Source organism: Lissotriton helveticus, chromosome 10 (genome assembly GCF_964261635.1).
Source record: "Lissotriton helveticus chromosome 10, aLisHel1.1, whole genome shotgun sequence".
Taxonomy (NCBI): Eukaryota; Metazoa; Chordata; class Amphibia; order Caudata; family Salamandridae; genus Lissotriton; species Lissotriton helveticus.
The window spans coordinates 548,273,891-548,294,783 of record NC_136071.1 but is presented as its reverse complement, the minus strand read 5'-3'; the positions used below and the strand labels follow the sequence as shown (position 1 = coordinate 548,294,783).

Here is a 20,893-nt window from a genome sequence, read left to right as displayed (position 1 = left end):
GGTGGAGGGACGCTTACGCTTCAGCCCACTTACTCCCACAACCACCCACTCAACTTCAATCACAAATCCACTCATCTTTAACCCAACAATCTTCCCCCAACCCATATTAGGAATTGACACTCCTATTAACCCGCAAACTTACATACATACACCCATCTGCTGACCACCCATACACATACAAACACACCACACCAATCCTGTAACACCTAGACTAATAAAAAAAAAAAAGTGGGCTTTGCCAATGCTTGTTCGTATATATTGCGATACCAGATACTCTTTTGGATGCCAGAAACAAATTGTGAAATAATTCGCTTGAACATTCGCACATATGCATATAACGGTCCAGCGCTTAAAGAACACTTCTGGACCACGAGGAGCTTTGAAGCCCCCTCGTGCCCTAGTTAGATGGCAGGGGGATGGCATCCGTGCATGTGGGTTTGGCATCAGTGCATGCCAATACTGCCAGAGCTTCTCTCAGAGCTGCTTTGAATAATGAGCAGAACGTATAGAAACAAACCCCTTTGAGGAGATACACCACCCCCAGGTATAGCGACGAGCAGTAATTCTATAAAAGCTTTTTGACGCCTGTTTATGGTAACCAAGGTACTATTCCAGTGTGCTTGGAAAAGCCATCATTCATCCTCACAGGTCAGGCCGCTGCTCACGTGAGGCGGATGGAATGCCCGTGCGGGAGCTGAGGTTTCACAGACGCCCACCGCCATGTAAACCAGCCCGTGTGCCATCACTTACATCACATCGATGCGATCTAAAGCAGGCCCAGGGTCATCGGTGCCCAGCTCTGGCCAGTCTTCCCGGCCGGAGTGCAAGCAGTCAGGAGGATTCGTGCCATTTTTAATCCCTAAAGTAACACCCCGATATTTACAAACAAACGGCGGGGGCTGACGTTAGTTCCCCAACTTTCTGCCAGTTTGTGACCAGCCTCCGTATGCCATTTGGGCGTTATTTGCTGGAGACAGGGCCGATGGCGCCAATCTGCAGGCTGGAACCGTCAGGCTAACTGCGCACGTTTTGCTGAAATACGAAAGGACGATTTGGGGGCTGGGGTGAGAACAGGCCCTTCCATACCATGGCTCAAAAGACGCAGACTTCAGTCTTTCTAATGGCGAAATGCCCCCAATATTCAGAATTAAAACACTACACTCAACGAGACACGAACATAACCCCAAAGGTCTGGGATTATCAGGGCCGGTCACAGTGAGGCATGCTCATCACTGCTACAAGCAGAGAAAGCTGCAGGTGTGACTGCCAACAGATCACTGTACACATTCCTCCTTGCAGTCTCAGGAGATCAGAACCAGCAGCGCCCGAACCCCTGGAACGTGTGTGCACTAGGTTGGATATGGACGAATCAGAGAAATGTACACTGCAGGCTCGTCAGAGAATGGATACTGTTTTTACTGTTGTGGTTCTTTTAAACTATTTTAAACATGTTTTGAAATTAAGAAAAACTATTAGTGTAAATGAAATATAATCACTATGTTTTTCTTTTTTTTTTATGTTGTATGCTGTTTATGTTGTTGTTACTTTCATGGTTAATGATTTTTAGCCGAATAAAGTACTTTCTGATTCTGATTCACTGCTGCAGGCCCAAATTAAAGTATTTACAAAGCATCTGCCCTCACACGAGGCAGATTGCAGGGTGCCCCTCCGGGAAGACTCGCCATGCCTATTTTCATAGGCAAATCTCCTCTCGACATAAGTGTCGTAACCACTGTTGATGTAATAATCAGACAGACCATAGGCCCTGCGTCATCTTTGCACCTAGATAAGCACCCCAGCCCAGAGGCAACATCAGTAACGATGGCAGCTTCAGCTTGCAAAAGGTGGAGGGAGGGGGATGAGGGGCAGAAAGGAAGGTCCTTCAAGAGATTGGAGGGGTCCATCCATCAATGCAGACTTTAATGGACCAGATGAGACCTGTACCGGAGCCGTGAGGTTCCCTAGGCGACTCCAGACACCACCGGAGAGTCATCATCTGCCATGAACAGCAAAACACACAAGGTGATGGACGGAATGTTGCAAATTGTCAAAACATTCACCCCCAGTCACAGATCTGGGATTAATCCATCATTATTTTGCTCACCACGCCACCCCAGTTCAGACATGGCCATATGCAAATCAGTCTTGACCCTGTGCCTCATGGGAACAGTCCAGCCCGAACTGCCAAGCCATGTCTTCCCTGGACCGGACTCAAGCATCCTATGAGGTACAAACAGGATGCAAGAGGCCATGAGGCCCAGTAGACATAACACCTAGAGGACCAGGATATGATCTCTTGTCGGGCATTGGGATCAGAACCACAAGAATTGTCAAATTACAAGAACCTACCTCTACCTTCGAAAGTCGCCCAGTTTGTGAAGTCATCCTGAAGACCTCGACCTGCATGACATCAGCAAGAACTCCAGCTATAACTTCTTATCTGCCAGAGGTTCTTGTGATATCCAGAAGGTATCTGGTGCGGGCAAACCAAACTGAGACTGCCAACGGTCTGTGAAATCTGGCTTCTTCCGTGGAGGTAAAGGATTTCTCCTTCCTACCACTTTGTTTTTTTGGTGAGGCACTAAGGAGACAGGTTTCTGGAAAGTGCCTTGCCTTTTGCGGAGGGAGTCTGCTTGGGGTCGCCCTGTTGACCTTGGTCAAAATGTACCTGGCTTTGCCCACCCTTATGCCCTTCAGGTGCATGGAAATGCAAAGGTCACAAGCCGTGACAGTGTCCCCACTAAGACCCTTTGCTTCACTTCAGCCATGAACTTTCACACTAGCAGCTTTCCAGGTCCACAGCCCTCTTTATAGTATTTGTCGAAGTAGTGCATGTGCTCCTTTATCTATGTTGAGAGCCCTGAACTGAGCTCTAGTCGCACAAGTTACTTACCTTCGGTAACAAAATATCTGTAAGAAACATCAGTAGTGATAGAATGCTTACAATAGAATTACCCCCAGGCGTCAGACTGGATCCGGAAAGTTTTCGTCAGCAGTACCCCTGCGCGTCGGTAGGCATCGTCGTGTGGCTCCGGGTACGTCATTGGCATCGTAGTTGCCGAGATGACGTCGCTGGAGCCACTTAGACGCGCCCACGCGCACTGACGTCAGTTCTTTTTCCGCGCCAGCAAGCGCAGATCTGGAGAGAGCGTTACCCCCAGTCACTTTTTGACTGAGTTATTTTTGTGACTTTTGGCTCTGTTTTTTGTCTGACTCCTAGTGTATAGGGATGTCCAGTTTGAAGTCTTGCGCGGCTTGTCCCCGCACAATGTCTGTGACGGACCCGCACCGTGAGTCTCTCTACTGCCTGGGGCGCGACCAAGTCGTGCCCCGAATGCTGGGCAATGGCTCCGAAATCTTGCAGGAGCAGTCCTGAAAGTTGCTGGAGGCCCGGGATTCGGATCCGCGCCTTTCAAGGTCCCGGTCCTGTGGGAGGTCGAGGGACCGGTCACGGAGCTGCCACCATTGTTCGCCGAAGCCTTTGCACTCTGAGTCAGGTAAGATGAAGCACAAGAAGTCGAAGAAGCGTAGTCGCTCTTCGCCTTCCCCTAGCCAGTCAATTGACATGGCTGAGGGTGCGGGTGGTGCCACCCCCGCAGCTCCGGCGGAGCCTGCACAGTTGCTGATGACCTACCCGCCCTTCCCGAGTCCGTCGGTGACTTCGGCCCAGCCACAGGACGTCCTGTCCTACTGGGGGTCCTCGCTCTTCTTCGGCTCTGGCCCTGTCATAGTCGACGACTTCGGTCTCGACGCCGCAAGACTCCCATGGATCCATGCCGATGTTGGATGGCTTCGTACGACATCCACCGACATCTATGGCACCACCACCGGCCTCAGCAGTCTCCGTGGCCGACACGGTCATCGGCTTTCTCACCGACATGGAGACTGCGCCGGACCGGTGTCAATTGATGCCGATACTGACTCCTATGGGGAATTTCTATCCCTTCCTCTATCCGCTTCCCTCACCTGCCCGGCAGGTAGGGGAGGACTGGGAGGGGTCTGTGGACCCTCTTGCAGCCCAGTGCGAGTTAGACCCGGACTGGGAAGAGGATTTGGAGGATGCAGGTGACATGGATTTTACTCCAGAACCTGGCACACTGTCCACTTCTACCGTGGCTACGGAAGAGGGTGGCACATATTCTGTGGTGTTGGGTAGAGCAGCTGAGGCGCTCCTCCTCGAGCTCCCTACGGTGGCCGTCAGGACGAACCTCTTGACGCCAGGGGATAATTCTAAGGTAAAGAATCTATCACTAACGTGTGATGAGGGGCTTATGGTCTGTCTAAACAATGAAGTGAGTGCTAAACAGGTATGTCCTCGGCTTCTTCAAGGCCCAGCCCACAGCAAAAGCTTCCCTCTCAATGGCTGGCCAACGTTTCTCCCTGGGGGTCAATATTCTGCTGATAGAAGCTACTGGTTGATCCTGGCCCAGGTGCATTTAGTTCTGATAAACAACCCCTACCCCCATCTCAGATGCATCTGTCTGGACAATGAAAGTTTTAGAGTAGTCAGGACTTTGAAGAATGGGAGCAGTGCAGAAGGCCTGCTTAAGTTAATCAAATGCCTTTTGACAGTTTACTGTACACTGAACTTTCTTTGGCATTTTCGTTGATGTAAAATCATTCAGGGGAGTCACAATGGACCCATATCCCGTTACAAATCTTCTGTAGTACCCAGTCAGGCCCAATAAAGCTCTGACCAGAGTCTGGGTAGTGGGAGCAATCCAGTTCATAATGGTCTGGATTTTGCTCTCCAATGGTTAAACCTGGAATCCACCTACCAGGTGGCCCACGTACACAACCTTTGACTGCCCTATCTGGCACTTGGTGGCCTCGATAGTAAGGCCTGCCTTCTGCAGGGACTCCAGAACATTCCTGAGATAGTCCAGTTGATCCTCCCAGATGAAACTAAAGCCAGCAATATCATCTGGATAGGCTACACTATAGTCTTCCCGACCTGTTAGGACTTTGTTCACCAACGTCTGAAATGTGGCAGGTGCATTCTTCAAACCAAAGGACATCTCAATAAATTAATAATGCCCACTAGTGGATGATAATGCTGTTTTTGGATTGGCATCCTCAGCTAGTCTGATTTGCCAGTAGCCAGCAGTCAGGTCAAATGTACTCAAATTTGGCTGAGTTCAAAGTATCTATCAGTTCATCTGCAATTGGAATAGGATGGGCACCTGTCATAGTGACTGCATTGAGGCCTCTGTAGTCCACACAAAACCTAATCTCTCTTTTTCCACCCCTGGTGTGAGGTTTTGGTAGAAGGACTACTGAACTGGCTCAGGAGCTTTCTGAAAGCTCAATGGCACCCAATTACAGCAACTTTTGGACCTCTGTCTTGATGTAATCCCTGACATGGTCTGATAAAGGACTTGCTTGCAATCAAGTGATGCTGCCTGCAAAGGGTGCTCCATCTACTGACCCATCATCAGGGTTCTGAGAGAGGAGATCAGGGAGAGGGTCACTCTCTTCCTCCTGTCCCGTCCCTCATCAGTTGCAATGAGAAAGCCAATGTCAGCCCTGTCCACAAACGGTTTCAGGAGGCTCACATGAAGTACCCTATGGGGACTACTTTGAGTTCCTAGGTCCACCAAGAAGGTGACCTCATCTTTTTGTTCAAGGATAGTACTACACTGGTCTTGAATTACTGCTGGGGCCACAGGCTCCAACACCGACACTTTCTGGCCTGGCTGGTAAACAGCCAAGACAGCCTCTTGGTTATGCCAAGCTTTATGACGTTCTTGGCTGGCCTCCAGGATTTTGCTGGCCTTCTTTATGTACTCAGCCATGCGTGAACACAGGCGAAGGACATAGTCCACAATGCCCTGCTTACAAGGGTTGAGAGGTTGCTCCCAGCCTTCCTTCACTAGACACAATGGACCGCTAACTGGATATCCAAACAGAAGCTCAAATGGGCTGTGGCCAACCCCCCTTCTGAGGAACCTCTCTTTAGGAAAATAGGCGGCAGGGTAATAAGACATCCCATTTTTGCCTAAACTTTTCTGGGAGTCCCATAATCATACCCTTTAGGGTCTAGTTATACCTTTCAACAAGCCTATTGCAATGTGGATGCTAGGGTGTAGTAAACTTTTAGTTCACTCCACTTTCCTTCCACATGGCAGGGATGTAACTAGACATGACGTTTGTATCTCTGTCTGTTAAGACCTTGTTAGGGAAGCCCACCCTGGAAAAGATTCCCAGGAGGGCCCTGGCCACTACAGGAGCTGTAGTGGTTCCTAAGGGGAGTAGCTTCTGGGTACCTAGTAGCATGGTCCACCACCACTAAGATGTAACTGTGCCCAGATGCAGTTGGAGGGTTCAAGGGACCAACAATGTAGATCCCCACTCTTTCAAAGGGTACCCTGACTACTGGAAGTGGGATTAAGGGGGCCTTTGTGGTGCCACCTGACTTACCACTGGCTTGGCAAGTGGCACAGGAGCAACAAAACTCCTTGGTGTCTTCAGACATATGGGGCCAGTAAAAGTGAAGGACAAGCCTGTCCCACGTCGTGCTTTGCCCTAAGTGTCCTGCAAGAGGAATATAATGTGCTAGGGAGAGGAGGTCAACTCAACCTCTAGGGTTTTACCAACCTCCTGGTGGCACCAGGTTTGGGGTCTGTACCTTCAGAGTACAGAAGCCCAGCTTCTCAATAGATCCTATGGGACCCACTGATATTCCCTGCTTCCTCAGCAGCAGTTTGCTGTCTGAGGGGTTCAAGAGAGTGGCAGGTCCGCTGCTCTAAACTCAAGTCAGCCCTGGAAGAGCCCACCGCCCCCAAGAACTCTGCCTGGTCAGGCCCAAATTCCTCTGGGACAGTACCTTCACAGGGGCTGAGATAATCTCACTCAGGAGGCAGATTTTCACTGGGAGTTTGAGAGGAAGATAAAGCCTTACCCTTCCTGTCCCTTCTCTTGGGGGTCACCTGGTCCATTTTTCCAGGATCCAGGGCTTTTTCACTGCTGGGATGTTTGGCCGGAGCCCTTGGGCATCTCTGCCGGTGTCTTTGCTGTCACATCATCTCTGCATGAGTCCTAAACTCTACTTCAGCCCAGGCTGACGTTTCTGGATCATTGCCCAACAGACATTCTACAGGTAGGTCTGGAAATAAAACAACCTTTTTAGGTCCAGTTACCCCTCCCCAGCTGAGGTTCACAACTCCCAAGAAATGTCACTCCTGACATTGATAGCGTTGGTGACTTGGTACATTTATGATATGGTCAGGAGACACAAGTTTGTCACCATAGTGACACTGGCACCTGTGTCTGTATAAGCCATTGTTTCTTTTCCATTGATCAAAGGCTGTTGTCTGTACTTGCCCAAGTTAATGCCACCTTACTAGTAAGGTGGCAAGGTATGTGCCACCATCACAGACTAGAACAGACTGAGCTGGAGTTCTCAGAACCAAAGGTTTACCCCCACTAACCACTTGGTTGATGTACCGCACCTTGCACTTGTGCTAGTGGGAGAGGGTGCCTTAGGGGTAGTGGTAGTAGAAGTTTCCTTGGCCTTTGGACAATCAGCATCCCTTGTCCAATGGGTCTTTATCTTTCTAATGTATCACACATGTTTCTTTTTGCCTTTCTTGGAACTTTGGGACTCACCCCCAGATGCAGGTTTTTGGGACCCTTGTGAAGACGTTCTCTTTACTTTTGTTCCCACCCTTATCCTTGGATTTAGAAAAATCTTGCTTTTTCTGGTTACCTCCATTACCATAGTTCTTCTGCTTAACCTTGGTGCGGACCTATTGGTCTGCCTGCTTTCCCAATTCTTGGGGAGAGGTCAGATCGGAGTCCACTAGGTACTGGTACTAAAGTTGATTCTGACAGTTGAGGATGTGCTCCCTCATGATTAAATTGTACAATCCCCTCATAGTCCTGTACCTTGGATCCATGAAGCCAGCCTTCCAGAGCCTAAATAGCATGGTCTACATAATCTACCCAGTACTGGGTGAGTGCCTTCTGGGTGTCTTTGAACTTAATCATATACTGCTCAGTGTTTAAGCCAAACCCATCTATGAGAGCACTCTTCAGTACTGAGTAATTGTCAGAATCCTCTTCTCTAACAGTAAGAAGCTTACCTCTACCTTCGTTAGCAAAGGAGAGCCACAGGTTAGCTGCCCACTGCTCTTGAGGGACCCTTTGAACTTTGCAGGCCTTCTCCAAAGCAGTGATCCATTTATGGTTATCATCCCCCTCCTGGTAAAGAGGGAGTATCCTGCTCAGATTCCTATTGTCAAAATAAGTTTCTCTAACTCTAGGGACACTGTTCCTGCCACCATATACCAAGCTAGCTTCTCACAGGCAGCCAAAGAAAAGCTGAGAGGGTCTAAAGGTAGCCCTTCAAAGTGCTCAAAGCAGAGCCCTGCGGGCCAAGGAAAGGATAAACAGTGGATTATCGGACAAAGGCAGATAAGGGGTCAATAGACAGTTCTGTAGAATATTTACAAAATCTGTTCCATCGGCAGACATACCGATTTCGTGGAGGGACATCTGTCTTTCAGAATAACTTTGCAGACTTCGGGAGGAAGATCAAATGTTGTCAGCTGTTGCTACTCAGTCTCCACGCAAGAATGGGGAGAGTGGACAGGTTCGGGTGGAGGACCCTCCCCTGCTGCTGCGACACAAGATTCTCCCGAACGGGGAGCCTGATCAGAGAATTGATTCTCACTGCCAGAAGCTCGGGATACCAGACTCTCCGTGCCCAGTCAGGAGCCATAGGAACAACTTGTGCCCGGTCGCGCCTGATCTTCTTGAGCACTCCGAGAAGGAGTGGTATGGGCGGAAGGGCATACAGGAGGTCTGCTTGTCGCTGAGCGAGAGCCACCTTGGAAACTCCACAGCACGAAACTGCTGACACTGCACATTCTCTTCAGAGGTGAACAGATTTAACCAAGGCTCTCCCCACCTCTGACGCAGACCTTGACCACCTTCGGATGGAGACACCACTATTGATCCGCAAGGTACCTTCGGCTGAGTTAGTCTGCTCTGGCGTTTAACCACCAAGGAAATGCCTCGTTGTTCCAGCCAAGACCAGTGACACAGGGCCTCTTGACAGTCCACAACCCCACATCGCCCTGTGCAGTACCACATGGCGGTAGTGTGGTCAGTGAACACCTGAAGCAGCCTTCCCTTGATGGACGTTAAAAAGGCTTTCAGTGCCAATCAGGTTGCCCGAAGCTACAAAAGTACTATATGGAGCTTGGCTTCCACCCGAGACCGTAGTCCTCTGATCTCACCTCCCCCAGATGCCCATCCCAGAAAGGCCGCATCACTCACTACTGTGAGATCTGGGTGGGGAAGGGAGAGGACCTGCCTCAGACCCAATTGCGGTATGTCAGCCACCACTGCAGGTCTTTCGCAGTGTCCTCTGATATCTGAACCAGGTCGGTGAGATTTCCTAGATGCTACACCCATTGGAACCTCATGTCCCACTGTAGAGCATGCATGTGTCACCATGCATGGTCCACCAGCAGGATGCAGGAGGCAATGAGGCGCAACAGCCTTCGAGTCATTCTCACCAAAATCCAGGATAGAGGCTGAAACATAGGTACCATCGCCTGAATATCCTGGATTCGCCGTTTGGGAGGATAGGCCCAAATCTGCACTGTGTCCAGAACCGCTCCAATGAAAGGGAGTGTCTGAGAGGGAATCGGATGCGACTTCAGCACACTGATAGTGAAACCTAGCTAATGCAGAAGGTTCGCCCTAGTTTGGAGGTGGGAGACTACTGCTTTTGATGAGCCCGCCTTCAACAAACAGTCATTCAGATAGGGGAAGACTGGAACATATGATCTCTGCAAGTGGGCTGCAACCACCGCCATCACTTTTGGGAACCCCAGATGGGCACTGGTTAGGCCGAAAAGGAACACTGCAAATTGAAAGTGCTTTTGGCCCACAGTTAACGACGATGGACAGGCTGGACAGGCAGGACAGGGATATGAAAATAGGCATCCTACAAGTCCAGCACTACCATCCAGTCTCCCGGGTCCAGGGCAGATAGGTCCTGAGCTAGAATCATGATCTTCTCCTTTTTGAGGAAGTAGTTGCGGGCTCTGTGGTAGAGGATAGGACAAAGGCTCCCGTCCTTCTTTGGGGCCAGAAAATAGCAGGAGTAACAACCACAACATATTTCTGTCCCGGGAACCCTCTCTATAGCTCCCTTGGCCAAGAGTTTTTACTTCCTCGCGAAGAAAGGCAATGGGATCCTCCGTCAGTCGATCGTGCACTGGAGGCACGGATAGAGGGGTAGTCTTGAAGGGAGAGGGAGTAGCCCCTTCGGACTATTTGCAACACCCACCTGTCTGAGGTGACGTCTTGTCAGTGGTGGAGATGTAGTCGTATTTTGCCACCAACTGGCCAAGAGTGATCTCGGAAGATTGGGCTAGGAGGATTTTGCAGTGGGGGGAGGGATGTGTGGGGTTGGCATGGCTTGTCTCGACTTCTGGCCTCCCGACATCGGCGTGAACCACGTTCACGGCGCCGCAGAGGTTCCTGAACTTGCAGGGTCCTCTGGCCGGAATAGGGTTTTCACGGTTGGTAGTCCATTATGTAGCCACAAAAGGAGCGAAAAGCAGACACAGGTCGTCATGTTGTGGTGAGGCCCAAGGACTTGTCCGCAGCCCATGAGTCCTTGAAATGTTTAAGTGCAGCATCTGCTTAGTCTCCGAAGAGACAATAGACAAAGGGCAGGTCCATAAGATTAGCCTGGACATCTGCCGAAAAACCAAACGTCCTCAGCCAGGCGTGGCGACGTACAGCCACGGTCGTGGAAATCGCTCTGCACAGCGAGTGTCGTGTCCAAGCCACATCACACGGCAAACTTTGCTGCATCTCTCCCTTCTGAAATGGCTTGGGAAAGTAGAATCTGGTCCTCCTCCAAGACTCTGGGCAGCACCTGCCCAACCGTGTCCCATATTAAATGAAAAGAAAGGTTCAAAAGGCATGCAGTGCTCACCGACTGCAATTGAGAACATTTTCTTTCCAAAGCTTTCCAGTCTCTTGGATTCCCTGTCCGGGGGTGCAGAAGGGAACAGGCCACGGGAAGTGGAAGCTTGAACCACCAAGCTTTGTGGAGTGGGGTGTACGGTGAGGAAAATTGGATCGCCCGGTGCAGGGAGTTGGCAGTGGGCAATCGTTGTGTTCACAGGAGCCCCTGTGCAGGGCTTGGGCCAAGTGCCCAGAAGAACGTCCGTCAAGGCCTCTTTGAAAGCAAGCAAAGGTTCCAAAATGGAGACACCAGGCTGCATGACCTCTGCCAAGATGTTTAGTCTTGACTGTCACCATTGGAAGCTGCAGGTCCAAGACCTCCGCAGCCCTATGCACTACCATAGCAAATGATGCAACCTCCTCCATAGCCAGGTTGGGTGAAGAAAGCCTGCAAGAAACTGGGGAAATGTCCAGGTCACTGGCATCACCCAGTTCCTCATACCAGTACATGTCCTGGGGATGCAGGATTACTAAAGGGTCCTGCTCCCCCTCCCAATCCTCCTCATCCATTCCTAACCCATCAGAATAGGGCAGGTTCAACAGTATGGAGACGTATGGCTCTGGTCTCTGCGTCGATGGACGCACTACAGGCTCCGTGTCGTCGGGAATGAGGATTGAGGAGGAGCTCTGCTTTGGACGCGGGGAAAGTCGCTGTGGAGGTGCAACTGACGTTGGTCCAGGACCTGGGAACGGGTGCAGTAGGAGGCAGCGCCACCTGAGCCGACGGCGCGGAGCCCACGGGGATTCCTTTATCCGAACCTGCAGGGCCCAAAGGCACAACGGCAGGGTCAGCTGCTCGAATATGGTGCACATGGCGTCAGAACCCCTTAAGTTGGGCGGGGGTCGCTCCCGGCCCCAGGAAGGGGGGAAAAGGCGGAGCCAACCCAGGTACCCGCTCTGTGGAGAGAGGCCTCAATTGTAGAGGCTCCGCCGTCTTGTTACGCGATTGGCGTGTGAAGTCAAAGCACACTTCGACTGCTTGTGCTTTTTGTGATGCTTCTTTCCAAACAGCTCGGAAGAAGAAGACTTTGATCCACCAGAGTGGGGCTCCGACCTTCCTCTCGACCACGACTGGCGGGTCAACTTCCGAGGCACCGGCTGCTGGGCAGCGATCAGCTTTAGGGACCTCTCCCTCAAAGCTTTTGGCGCAATGACCCGGCAATCTGAACACAACTGTGTCGTGGTCGTGCTCCAAGCCCCAGAAGCACTCTAAGTGGAGGTCCGTGACAGACATGGCGCGGTGACAAGTGCCGCATGTCTTGAACCCCGAGGTCTTCTTGCTGGACATCCCTAGCACATCAAAAGAAGTCGACAATAAGTAGAAAAAAAGTTTGTCAAAAAATTACAGGGGGGGTAAGCTCTGACGAATCTGCACTGGCTGGCGCGGAAAGAATAGAACTGATGCCAGCGTGCTGGAGTGGTGGTTATATTGACAATGGGGACGTCACCATGATGAACAGGACACCGTCACGCGGAGGCGACCAACTCCACATACCAGCACGCAGGGGTACTGCTAAGAAAAATCTTCCAGATGCAGCCTGACGCCGCGTAGTACTAAGGTAAAGAATCTGCAGATAGCTGTCTCTTTCAGATGCAGCACAGTAGAACAAAATAATTGATATAGGAACCATGCCAGAGAAAGGAACAAAACGGTAGGGGAGGAAGGAGCGCTGAAGTCGGCACAGTGGGCCGCGCCAGCAATGCCATCAGAAAATCTTGGGCCCCAAATATTTTTTGTTAAATTAAGCAATGGGTAATGCCTTCTCTAATACACTACACAATTTTTACAGTTCTGAATAATTTTGATATGATTTTTTGGACTTTTCACATCTAGAACAGATTTTGACAGTTGCTTCACTAAAGGGAACTGCTCGATAAACTAAGCCACGCCGGTTATGCATCCTAAACACAACGGACCGCCATTACTTTCTTTTGCAAGATTGTACAATAAACTTTCAAGAAGGAGGTACTTTATAAGGGAAGTACTGGAAAGTGAATGTAAATGAAAAAATAAAAGCTTATTTTTTAGAATGCAATCTGCATATATTCAGGCAAAGGCATTAATCTGTTTGGTATAATTAGTATTGAAACATCACAATTGCAAACATATTTATCACAAAAGAATCCAAATACCATGCCAGCAAAGGCTATACAACACTGAATAATAAACTTAAATTCGGGTAGTGCCCATCATAACAAAATGGTAATCCGGTTCACACATAGGAAGCCCAGGACAATGCGTACCTGCTGGGTTTGGATCTTTTTTCATTTTTTTGTGTTTTCTGCCTCTCTTCCGTTTTTCTGGAGCAGATTCTCCACCATCGGCTGTGGCGTCAAGCTCGCCATCTTGGATTTCTCCTTCGTTCAGCTCGTCAGAAGCAGATTCCTCTTGAATAGGGCTCATGCTTCTCTTTCCGGTAATACTGGGGGAAGTGAAACTGGAACCAAATTAATAATGCAGCATTAAACAAAAGACAGTAGGATAAAAATCTGTCAGATTCTTCTGATATCAGAAAAATATTTTATGCGATTATCAGTAATCCCACACCCAGAGTGAGGACATGGCGCTTGAGTAATCTCAGGCACAACTGGTGACATTTCTAAGGATTTAAATCCAATAGCATGGATAAGGCTTGGATTATGAAACTCAAGGTCACTGTACAGACCATTCCGTACTTGCTAAGTGGAGTAAAATATCAAGGATATACGATAGTGAAAGCAATACCTCCTACTTTTACTATACCCTCTCCCCAAAAGACCTCATAAAAGTCTGTACATGTGCATAGGTCGTTTTATCGTCATCAGTGACAGGGTTTATGGGGGGCGTGGCCTAGCCTGCTAAAATGGCGGCCGTACCCCTTTGGTGCTCCGTCCAGCGGCCCGCCCAATCCTTAAATATCCATGCCATAACCCCCCCCAATCCCGCTGAAGTCTGTACCAGAGTCGACAACGTTCTCCTGGGCACCTACTGACAGCTGGTTTGAAGACAGAGCAGTGATCCCCCGAGCCATGCACGACCTCCCAGGTAATCCGGCAACCAGGCCAACATGGCGGCGCCCACCGATCACTGAAAACCCGCAGTGGAGATGGGAGGAGCACAAGACCTAATTTGGGGTCCCCTGACACTACCTGGCGAGACTGAGGGGAATGCGACGAGGGCCCCTCCGAGCACCCCTGTAGCTCCGGGGACAGCAGGTGAGAGTGCAACTCGGGGGATCGCTGACCCAGGAGGCCCCAGAGACCAATCACGGGGCCTTCCCGACAGCGGCAATATTGTGACCTATTGCTGGCCCCCCCACCATGAGGTGCCGCACCTAACACCAATCCGCACCGGAACACAGCGTCCTCCCCTCGCATGGTGCTAGGACTCCAGGCGCACCTTGCAGGAGGTTAGAACAACCCGGAGCCCACAGCGACCACTCCGGGGGCCCACCCGAAGTGGCAGCGATCTTGTAAGCTAGTGCCGGCCCCTCACCAAGAGGTGCTGCACCTAACACCACCCCCACCCAAACACAGCGTCCCCCCCCCCCCCACACCGGAGGCCACAGCAACCACCAACGGGGCCTACCCGAAGCAGCGGCGATATTGCAAACTATTACTGGCCCCCCACCATGAGGTGCTGCACCAAACATCAATCCGCATCCGAACACAGCCTCCTCTCCCAACACGGCGCTGGGACTCGAGATGCAAGGTAGGTTAGTACACACAGGAGGAAATTGAAGGGCGGCAGACCACAGCGACGCTCCGCAGCCATAAGCCGGCGCCTAACACTGCCCCACCATCGGGACAACCAGCAGCCGCAGGTATTCCGGCGGCGCTAATCAAGGCCACTGAGATCTCTCCCATCATCGGCCTCCTACCCTTACTAAACTCAACAAGCTACGGTTCACCCTCTGGGCCCCTGCACCCCGTCTGCACAGCATCAGGCCATAAGGCGCGCGGCGGCCAAACCAGGGCGGACGCAAAGGCGGAGGTCTCTGGCCTCAGTCAATCGGGCCAAATCTACAATATATCCACTGAGCCCTCATCTAGCCCCGCTCGACATATCTGTCGGAGCTCACATGCTCGCCTGGAGCACTGCTGCACCTGGATATCTGGAAGTGCGTTTGTTTATTTCACCCGATGACCTGTACGAAGGCAACAACCGTAAGGTACTAGCGGGGATACGCGCAGCGGTAGGCTTCTAGAAGACGCTGCCTCCCGCCCCCATTGGACGAGTAGCCCTTGCAAAAATGATCATGGTCCCCAGACTCCTCTACCACTTCACCAATCTCCCAGTGATCCGCCGTGCCCCTTCTTTCGGGAATTAGACACACTATTAACCACACTGATCTGGGGTGGCGGTAGACATAGGGTGGCCTTACCACAATATACTTGCCCACAAATCAGGGAGGGCTAGGAGCTCCGTCCTTTGAGGTATATTTTTTGGTGGCTCAACTCCAGTGGTTGTCACACTGGACAGCGGAGCGTCACATAGGAGAATCAATCACAAACGCACTTACCCTATGCAAGTCTCCGTAGCCCGAATGTGCATGCTGAAAATTCATCTTATCTCCAGGGGAAAACCCCCTTACTCACCTCTGCTCCCGCTTGTAGGGTTTCCCCCGAAATGATAAATACTATACCACTCGAGCCCTTCAGGTGTGGACTGATCATTCGGTCACAGAGATGGAATTCCTGTTCGAAGACAGACAGCTAAGGACATATGCCCAAATGGCCGCTCACTATGACCGACCCCCGGGCCAGTTCCTACTACATAGGCAACTACTAGACAGCAGTCAACACTACTGGGACCTCAGTGAGGGGGAGCCCCTGACAAACCCGGTGATACACAATGTGCTGCATAGGGGGGCAGGAAGACATTTAGTTACCTGGCTATCCAAAGCCATTCGGGAACTGATCCTCCACCCATTAGACTCACTATGGCAGACCTGGGAAGACGTAGCAGGACAGGTATTTAAAAGAGTGGGGAAAAGCACTAGAATATCCCAAATATCTCCAGAAATGCGCTTTTCAGGAACATTCAATTTAATATCCTACACAGGGCATATCTAACCCCACACCGCCATCACCGTTTTTTTCCTGACACAGTTCTCCTGCCACCGCTGCCAGACTCCTGAGGCGGACTTCAAACATATGTTTTGGGAATGCCCCGCTGTCCAGCAATACTGGGACAGAATACACGGAACACTCCGAGAGATGACCAACATTCTGACCATTTCATCATGGGAAGCCAGTGCCCTTGGAATTTTGCCGCAAGAGGAAAACCGAAAAGGTTCAGTACCGCTTCGCCTCCCTAGCCATTCTCTTAGCAAAAAGGGGTATAACCATGCACTGGAGGGCCCCGGCGGGACCCCCCCGAGGAAGCCTGGATAGGGGCCATGAAGTAATAGGGTGCGGCAGAAGAAAAGGTACTAAGGGATGAGGAAGTGAGGAGAATACGAAAACATCCCATATCTCTGGAGTGGGCAAAATTATTGCATCGATTTACCCACAAAACAACACAAATGGAATCACAGATAGCCTCCCAATCACAGACTTTACCCCTATCCCCCCTGAGACTGACGGATGATAATGCAAGACCAAACCCAGACGCCTAGAGCTGGAAATGCAAAAGGACTGCATCGGGCAATTCCACCCACCAGGTCGGACCGACCCATCTCGACCACTCCCCACACACGCTGACGCACAGCGTACCGAAATAACGACCAACCACACAATACATTCTGACAGCTCCGCAACCGCTTTCCCAGTTCAACCCCAAAGTTTATAGGTTTACCCCTACTTCGGTGGTTCCGAAACCAATGGATTCTTAAACCGGAATGCATGCACCAAACGTCATACGAGCATTTACAGAAACAAAATGCGAGATGAACACATAGCAAACCCATAACCACCGATAATGCACCCAGCCAGGAGCTAGTAAGCATACAAGAACAGAATCAAATGTTAGGCACGGGGACATCACCCAGAGTGTTTTATAGTACTTTGCCTGAAATGCCAGATATGCAATAATGTTATGAATTCTGTTCTCCACAGTGATTTTTCAACAGATCATAGATGTATGTTAATGTATTATAATGACAAGATGTCAATTGATGCAATGAAATGCAAAATCCCAATAAAACTTTTTTAACAAATATCAGTGACAAGGTTTACTTAAAAAACAAATCACAAACAGAAATAACTTTGCATAGCCATGCTAGTTTCTGACATAGGTAAGGAACCATTGATATATATATATACAAAAAGTATATTTCAATGCATTGATCATTCTTCAAACAGGCTCGGTTTTTGGCAGTAGTAATGAGAAAATGGTGGTAATGCGAGATGGATGCCTAAAGGGTCAGAGACAATTTGTAAAGTTTAACACTTTTAAAGAGGGGCAAGACTCAACAAACCACTTTAGTTGCAAGCAGAATTTGAGGGTGGCGACAGCTGAAAAAAAACGTAATGAACCACAAGAAAAAAAAAAGAGCAGCTAAGAGGGCACAGAACATTCAAAATGAGATATGGGAATTAATTAAGAGTGAAAGGAAATTTGCACAGCAACATCACCAATATAGCAAAAGATATTTGATGCAGATATGAAGAAGCTCCAAACCTATTTGATGAATATGTTAAGAAGCTGAGGTTCTGAAAGGAGCTTTAAAATATAAAAAGGGGGTTCATGTTCAACTAAAAGACAGAGAAAAGGATGTAGAAAATACATCAAAAATAGTAAAAGGTGTTTGAGGGAACTTGAAAAAGGAGGAGCTGGGTGAGGTGTATCAGGGCTCAGAATTTGAGTGGTGGAGTCCAGAGTGTAAAGAAATATCTGTTAAAGTATGCACTGAAAACTGGAATACACAGAGCGCTTAGCCAGGGTCAAAGGTAAGTGAGGATTAGGAGGAATAGGGATTTTAGAGAAACCGAGTGGGAAGGCAGTGGAGGTTAAGAGACCAAAAACGAAACATACAGTAAATTTGATGTACAAGAAGTGATTGAGTGTCGACAGCAGTAAAGTGCACTGACAGATCTGGACATCAGTTTCTAGCTTGTCTCGTTCCATGTCCTCAGACCTCAATTCTGAACTGGTAGTAGCAGTGTGCACATACCCAATTTGAAACCTTTCAGAATGGGGAGATAGGAGTGTTGCGTGGAATCTGCAGTAAGGTAGACTAATCACAAGAAAGAGTATTATAAAAAGTAAGTAACTTGTTCTTCTGATGGTTACTTCTAACCGCAGATCCCTCATGTCAGAATATCGATCAAAGCATGATCTCCCCATGGTGGAGAGTCTCTGGAGTGAACTCAAGCCAAAAATGTCCCGCAAGACCAAAAGGGCACAATGTCTATCCCTACAGACCTGGTTGTCAAGGCAGTAGAGTGCATTGTCATATTGCAGCCTGGCAGATATCAAGGACAGGCACTCTGAGTACCAACACTTGGCAGAAGCCTTGGCCCTTGTGGAATGGCATCTCAGACATTTAGGGAGCTGCTTCTTGGCAGCGTATAGCAGATTTTGATGTAGAGGACTATCTACTGTAACAGGATCCTGCAAAGACTTTCCTTTCTTCGCCCCGGAGACACCTAGAAAAGGCTGGTTGGCCACACAGTGTTCTTTGGTACGATAATCGTAAAAGCTTAAAGCCCTTTTGGGATCCAGCCAATGAAGCCTCCTCTTCCAATGGGTTATGGCAGAGATCGAAGGAAACTGGCAGGGCGATGGATTGCCAAACGATAAAGGAAGTCACATCTTTAGGCAATAATGCCACTAAAGTCTTGTGTAACAGTTTGTGCAGAAAAAAAGGAAGTGTAGGGAAGTTACACCTACAATGCCTGTAGTTCAATCTTATGACATGTCACAGTGATCAAAATGAGGTTGAGAGTCTTTAGACTTGAAAAACAACACGCATCTGTGAAACGGCTCGAAGGACATACACAGGAGAAACGTCAAGACCAAGATAAGGTCCCAATGTGGCATCAAACAATGTTCGGGAGGGAACATGTGTGGCAAACCTTTAATAAACCTTAGCACAATAGGCGATTTAAACACGGATGGTTGGTCTAGTAAACGCAAAAAACCTGAAAGAACTCACTGTTTAAAGCACCCACAGAAAGGCTTTGCAGGGACAAAGGCAAAATGATCAATAGAACATCCAATAGTTTGGCTTGCAAAGGGTCCGGCTTGCAGTCTCCACACCAGGCCTCAAATTTGTCCCAGCACTTGGGGTAAATGGAGGGGCACTTGGCGACAAAGATCTCCACCACTACGGCTAGCAGATCAAACTTAGCTAACCTAGGCCTCTCTATCGCCACGTATGAAGGTGTAGATTGTGGATATTCAGGTGAAGGGCCCTGCTCTGCGTCTGTGGAAGGAGATCTTCCAGAAGTAGTAACCAGATCAGCAGAGATGTTCCTGCCCAAACATTTTGGATGTCACAGACACCTGGGCCCAACCTGGGGTCCACTAGGATGACTGGTGCCTAACCGTTCCAGAACTTGCTCAGCACTTGAGGCAGGGGCTGGAATACGTACAGGAATCCCTTTGCAGAAGCGAACATGTAAAATATTTGACACTGCATTGGATGGTGGTGAAAAGATCTAGCCATGGCTCTCCCCAGAGTCAGAAGATGCACCGTGCCACCTTGGGAAGTAGATGCTATTTGTGACCCACTATAGGGTAGCCAGGATCTGGGCTAGCATGAGTTTTGACTGTCTCCCACAAGATGCTTGTGCACCAATAATTGCAATCAAAAGCAGTTTGATGGGTGTTGCTGCTGTGGAAGAGGACTGGAGTCCATGATAGTCTGCACTCTAATGGACTGATGCACATCACTAGGCTTTGAAATGACAAGGTTGTCTGCAGCAATGGCTCTAGAAACTGATGTTGCCTATATGCCAACCCATTAGAGTAGCCTTGGAATTTCCTAAACTGTTAAGATAATGGTTTGAGAGGGGTCAAAAGATCCAGGGAGTATGTTGTGTGCCTATGTACTTTGAAACATTCTAAAGCTGAATCTGTTTTTGAACTGAAGCAGTGGAGCACCAAACTGGTGTGAACAGGTCTTCTTAGACAATCAGCAATATCAATGCCAGCACAAACAATTTATTTGGCTGCAAACGTACCATCCTGAATGATCTGAGCCAGTGAGGCTCTTCAATATTAGGGGACAGCAGGCAAGATCTTGTTGGCCTGGTTGCGGAAGGCATGAGCATAATAGCCCAATTACAGTGACCGATTTCATTGCTAGGCTAGCAGAAGAGAACATCTGTTTTCTGAACGCCTCAATCATCTTAGACTCCCTGTCCAGGGAAGTCTTGGGGAATGAACTGGGGTTCATCTTGCTGGCTGAAACATAACAATCAAACTATTCACCGATGGGCAAGGTCAAGAGCTGACCAGGTAACCCTCAAGGTGTCAGTGAGGGCCTTATTGAAAGGTAGCAAGGGCTCAGATGGAAGGTTTCGGTAAGGAAATCTGTCTTAATCAAAATAGACAGCAGTTGTAGGTCTAAGACCTCAACCGTGTGTAGATGGACTACTGTTAATGATGCACTTGTACCCATTGAAGGTCCAAATGGCGAGTGCAACCAGTATTAGGGGAAATATCAAGCCCAGCAATCTCTTGCAAGTACATGTAAAAACTGTCATAATGAAAGGGTAAAACCTCCTTATCCCCACCATCATGAGTGGCTTTGGTCAGATTTGATTCTGAACCATTCGATGGGCAGTTTGCTTTAGTAAGGGACAGGATCAGTTGGTGCCCTCGACTTAAGAGACTTCCATGAGGCCTGAGACTTTTTCTGGTGCTCAGTGGCATACAGCTTGGCTTCCTGGTCCCAGATAGCCTCAGGTGCACTAACCACACAACTTCGAATCGTACCCAGAGCCCAAAAACCAGAGACATACCTCATAC

At 49.3% G+C, this 20,893-nt stretch overlaps 1 protein-coding gene across 2 annotated transcripts in view; it reads right to left on the bottom strand.

The window, feature by feature from the left end:
• Nucleotides 1-20,893, bottom strand: part of PARN (poly(A)-specific ribonuclease) — a 637,089-nt gene that overhangs the window by 26,420 nt on the left and 589,776 nt on the right. For both annotated transcript variants that reach the window (XM_078663093.1, XM_078663092.1), the window contains one exon: nt 13,237-13,430. In XM_078663093.1, the coding sequence (XP_078519219.1) occupies nt 13,237-13,430 (194 nt within the window). The remainder of the gene's footprint in view (nt 1-13,236; nt 13,431-20,893) is intronic.